General features: G+C 36.8%; 1 protein-coding gene across 1 annotated transcript in view; it reads right to left on the reverse strand.

Annotated features, from left to right (window-relative positions):
- The window catches only part of LOC111048989 (ruvB-like helicase 1), a 31380-nt gene extending 25720 nt beyond the window's left edge, over positions 1–5660 (reverse strand). The window contains 4 exon segments of the mRNA XM_039426992.1: positions 1677–1734; positions 1736–1852; positions 2003–2131; positions 5440–5660. Coding sequence (XP_039282926.1) covers positions 1677–1734; positions 1736–1852; positions 2003–2131; positions 5440–5580 — 445 coding nt within the window. The 5' untranslated portion in view covers positions 5581–5660.
- Between the last annotated feature and the right edge of the window lie 340 nt (positions 5661–6000).

Below are 6000 nucleotides of genomic sequence, written 5' to 3' on the forward strand. Positions count from 1 at the left end.
GCTAGAGTGAAGTCCATGTTATAATAGCAGTGGAGAAAGATGGTAGATCAGCGTTGCCGATTCTCTGCCGTGCCACTGCCTTCAACTGATACACGTACAAGGTGTCCCACGAAGATGTTTACACGTTTAATTTTATATTACGTACTCATTCATGCACCGAACTTTTTCAAATTTCACACAGTTTACAAAGTAAGTTCTAAAAATATAAAAGTATTCTGAGAAAATTTCAGCTTCCCAACCTTCGTAGAAACAAAATGGCGGCAGTAGTTTTTCCAGGAAGAAAATCGGTAAAATTTTCAATATGCCACCATTTTGTTCCTACGAAAAATAGGGTGCTGAAATTTTCCCAGAATATTTTTAGAACCTGCTTTGCAAATTCTGTGAAATTTGAAATCGTTCAGTGGATGAATGAGTTCGTAATATAAAATTAAACGTGTAAACCTCTTCGTGGGACACGGTGTGTATCTAATGTGATTAATATTAACTGTTCCTTCTTGTTTCAAATATAATCAATTATATTTCATTCATCACAAAAATATATATTCCTATGATTGAATAATAGATTTCCATAATTGAGATTGAATGTTTTGGTAATAAATTATACTTCTACATTGTTGAAAAACGATCTGGCAACTTTGCGGAAGTAGAAAAGGATTGTGCTATCTGCTTTGTCGAATGATAGACAAGGATAGCAACAACAATGTTAATCAAATACTGACATTATAACGTGGACCTCACTATAGACACGTATGTATTAACAAATGTTGTCTATTAGGGCCAAGCCACATGAAGCGTTTTTGCACAGGCAGCGGACAAGTCGGCAGGGCAGGAATCTCTCCGATTGGCTGATACTCAGCTGATTCCGAACACCAACCCAATCAGCTGATAATCAGCCAATCTAAGACCGACTTGTCCGCCGCCAGTGCAAAAACACTTCATGTGGCTTGACCCTAATAGACCACATTTTTTAGTTTATATATGTAGACTATATCAGCTACAGTAAAAAAAAAAACAGCAGCTGATACAGCACGGCCACATTCGTCTCTGAGGAATTCCCCCTCTACTTTTCCAAAATATTTCAAATAGCAGATGAAAAATATTAAAATTTAACGGGGCATATGCTGTAGGACCATTCATTGTTGTTGCTTCCTTATATGACGAATAAGAAAAGACCGAATGAAATAAAAAACCTGTTGTACCTTTCTTCATTCCAAGTATTTGTACCGTAGCTTTGCCTCCGTGACTTTGAACCAACATATAGGCAAGGTATGGTTCACGGGGTAATATTCACGACTTTGCAAAAAACATCAGGCTTCACAGACCCTAGATCCCTAGATGGAGGAAGCTCCCCACACACAGAGATTCTTCATGAATGAGAGAGTTGCAACGTATTAACAACAAAGGAAAGAGTAAGTTGAACAAATGTCAGCTGATAGACTGTGTTGAGCTAAAAGGACGTAACTCCAAAAAACTCTTCGTGTATCTTTTCGGATGCAACACGTTGCTTTTGAGAAGATACAAAAGAGCATTTGTTGCTTACGGAAAGATACATTTTCAAAAATGTCCGATGTTTTTGAACGGATAGTATTGTAGTCTAGTGGCCCTCCGCCTATAGGCAAAGCTACAGGACCCGGATAAATAAATAAATAATTGAATACATAAATGAAGATTCTCACCGCCCATAGGATTCTCAGTTTCGATAGGCGTGAGTTCAGTGACCTCTCCTTCGTAGACCCTCTTTGGTCTCCTTGATGCGCAGACCGATTGCGCGTCGAAAGTTCTCCATCAGCACTTCCGTTTTCTTTATTTCCGAACTGAACACTTCCGAGCCTACCATTGGACAGAACGGCACCTGCAAACAATAAAAAACAACTTTTATCAAGACCTGAACAACTTTCACAAATAACTGATAAAATCGTGGGTTTGAATCCAGCCAAACGCATGGTCGACTGTTCTCTTGTGTGCTTTTATAAAAAAATATATAATAAATTAATAATTTTACCTTGCTTCCCAACTCCTGAGCTATAGCAAGAGCGATGGCTGTTTTTCCGGTTCCTGGCGGACCCGCCATCAAAATGGCTCTGCCCGCCATTTTCTTTGACTTTATCATGTCGACAACAATGCCAGCAGCCTGTCAAACACAGAACAAATCGTAAATTAAACAAATCTTCACTCAAAACAAGTTAATTATTCAAACAACTCAAACAAGTTAATTATTATTAAACGAAAATCCAAATTAAATGCTGTAAATCACCCCGAAGACTTCTGCTACTGCAAATATTGACAACATGGTTATTAACAGCTATAGTGAGGTCCACGTTATAATGACAGTATTTGATCAACTTTGGTCTTGCTATCCTTGTCTATCATTCGACAAAGACGGTGGTACTATCCTTTTCTAGATCCACAACGATGACAATTATGTTTTTGACAGTGTAGAAATATAATTAGTTAATGCAGAGAATCGGCATCGCTATTCTTCTATCTATATTCACTGTCATTATAATGTGGACCACACTATAGATGGAAATTCGATGAGAGCTACTATCCAAAAATTATTTGCCAGCTCGAGAATCGAACCCGGTACCTCCTAATTGCCAGTCAGGTGTGCTCACCCTCACACCAAACTGACAATCTCTGGATAGCACCGCTCATTTTATAAAACAGAAATCAGGAGGTACCGGGTTCGATTCCGGGCTGGCAGATAATTTTTGGATAGTAGCTTTCATTACACTACATTTGGGCAAAGAAACTACATATATTCGGGACCAAACATTGACAATTCATTTACAAGTAACATTAGGGAAGAATTCAATAGACACTTAAGTTCAAGAATTGATTCAAGTTTATTTCCTGGTTAGTTGATATTGGAGTAGGAAATTGTGAAAATTTAGTTAGACTGTAGCTAAATATGAAACTATTTATTTCAATATTTTCCTTTACTAGTTTTTCATTTTTTTTAAATAAACTTTCTAATATTATCTTTTATAAAACATTAATATTTATCTAGGCCTACTAATTTCATTTTACCTTATACATTCTTCTTCATCCATTACCCACACTTGTGGGATCGATGGCGTCATTTCACAATGAAAGTCAGAAACAAAAAAACACTAATTTATCAACATTTTTGTATGTATTATGAATTTTTCTAATTTCAGTATAAAAAACTAAAATCCTATATCACTGAATGAAGTTTGTAAATAGTAATTAACACGCAACAAGCAACTAATAACTTAAAACATGACAGTGATATGCCTCTACATCTTTGTATCACTGAAAAAATTCAAGATTGCTGTGGGGACATGCGGCGGGCTGCAAGAGTGTGCTAATGCTCCAGAAGAAAGCACTTCGAGTGATCACCTCAGTGGGGTATCGTGAGCACTGTTGGCCCATCTTTATGCAACTAGGCATCCTCACGATCTACAACCAGTACCGACATTTGCTGCATATCAAGGTTACCGAGAGCAGTCAAGTCCTTAGATCGGTTCTCCATGGATATAATACAAGGAGAAGGCTTGCAATGGATATTCCACGCTGCAGAACAAGTAAGAAGAAGGACTCTTTCCCCATTTTTGCTCTTCGCTTGTTCAACGACTTAGGCTACCTGTCAATGTAATGAATCTGCAAGGAAGTGACTTTAAAATAAAATTGAAATAGTGACATGGCTGAAAAATGACCCATTCTACACCAGTTTTGCACACATGGACAACATAGCCTGACCTGCCATCTTAGAAGTAATTTTATGACGCCATCTATCCAGTTAATTGGTTATTAATGAAGTAGAAGGAATTAATTTGTCGGGTTCTCAAACTAATGACAGTGAATGTGAGCAGCAAGTAGAAATATAAATATCATAATAGAAATGGGCTTACACAATCTATCACAATTTTCATCTTCAAGTAAGTTATTGATTGACAGGAGAAAAGACTACTATCAGAGAGTGGAGAGTACTATCAGAGTTATGATTATCTGGAGAAATGGAAATTACTAAATAACAGACAATTCGGATTCCAAAAAAACAAAAATACAACGAATGCCATATTTGACTTGTTAATACAAATATACGAAAATCTGGACGAAGTGGGTGAACAGGTATGTATCTTTTATGACATGACAAAGGCATTTGATCTTCTATCTCATGTAAACCTTTTGAATAAATTATCAAGAATGGGAATTAAAGGAAAACCTCTGAAATGGATAGCCACTTACCTAGAAAATAGAAAGCAAATTGTCAGTATAAGACATTCAGGACATGATGGTATGACTCGAACTTATAAATCCACTATTTCGACAGCGATAAAGACCGGGGTTCCGCAGGGGTCGAACTTGGGGCCAGTCTTGTTTCTGTTATATATAAATGATTTACCTGAGAATGTTACTACAGGAAATATATGGCTTTTTGCAGACGATATCAGCCACTTAATAACCAAGGACCAAAATAAACACAGCCTCCATGTTAAAGCACAATCTGGCTTAAATGAAGTGAGTAAATGATGTCATATAAATAAATTATGTTAAACAAAGGGGAAACAAAAATTCTGCAGTTTTACAATAGAAAAAAGTATGAAAGTACTCCTCTCCTCAGATTGGAGGGATCTAGTGTGAGTGTGGTGGAGAGTACAAAATACTTGGGCTTATCCATATCAGATAACCATGACTGGCGACTACACATTGAGAACCTATCAACAAGACATTTTGCTATATGATGCGCCGTCTTCAACCACTCCTAGATCAGAAGAGTACTTATGAATGTTTACTACGGCTGTTTTCATAGTATAATAAATTACGGTATACTATTCTGGGGAAACAGTCCATACATGGAAAGAATTTTACTTCTGCAAAAACGAATTCTACGGACTATCTTCAGGCAACCATACCTCGCCCACTGTAGACCCTTGTTTGTGGAGGCTGGCATTCTAACACTACCTGCACTGTTTGTTTTGAAGGCGTGTTTGATGACTAGAAGAAAGCCTGATATTTTTTTGAGCAATCAGCAATATCAACACTACAACACCAGACGAAGAAACGACACTCATGTGACAGTGGTACGATCCAGACTGACCCAATATGAACCCAAATATATCTGCGCTAGGATATACAATTGCTTGCCAAATGAATTGAAGACCTTGGAAAACTTGAGTCAATTTAAAATGAACTAAAAAAGATCCTCACAACAAGACAATAATATAGTTTACAAGAATACATTAAGGAAAGAATCTCACCACACCGACTCCAGGAACCACAAGGAAATTGAGCTCTACATTATGATGAAAAAATCTGACGACCACGGCGCATACGCGCTTCTAGTATGAGAATATCAAGTATCAGATTGAGGCATATCATATTACTTGAGTATATGAGAATAATCATCACAATTAATATAAGATAAGGTTGATTTTAAATTCTAATTGAAAATTATAGGCTACCGGTTCTTACCTCCCTAGCGTTTTCTTGACCAACCAAGCCGGAAGCCATTTGAATTGGAATTCCATTTTCATCAAGACCTAATCCTTTGATGTGACTATGAGATGATATTCTCTGAGTTTTGACAGTACTTTTTACTTCTTCGATCTTCATTATTTATTTATTGTTCAAATTGGAATGTGCAAAAATTAATGAAGCTGCCTCCTAACCCCAAACATGAACTGAAAATGCACGCTGCCTAAGCAACTACGATTTGAGGAAATAACAAGAGTTACCATGACAACAATGAACAAACTTGGACCATCTAAACTTATTAGATGAAAATTATGACTGATAAAAATCGTTGTTTTTATTATTTTGGAATGATCAAAGATTTTGATAATTGTTGAATTTTCTTGTAGCAAACATCAGAAGAGATTATCAGTACTGCACAAGGATTGGTACTGCATAATCGATTCAGTCCATTCTACGGTGTATATTTAGACCGTTTAAAATGTCTACGAAGTTGTGCCTACAAGTTGAGTTGAATGTAAATCGATTGCGTAAAACCTGGAGTTTGGTTTGCAAAGTATC

This window comes from Nilaparvata lugens, chromosome 1 (genome assembly GCF_014356525.2).
Source record: "Nilaparvata lugens isolate BPH chromosome 1, ASM1435652v1, whole genome shotgun sequence".
Taxonomy (NCBI): Eukaryota; Metazoa; Arthropoda; class Insecta; order Hemiptera; family Delphacidae; genus Nilaparvata; species Nilaparvata lugens.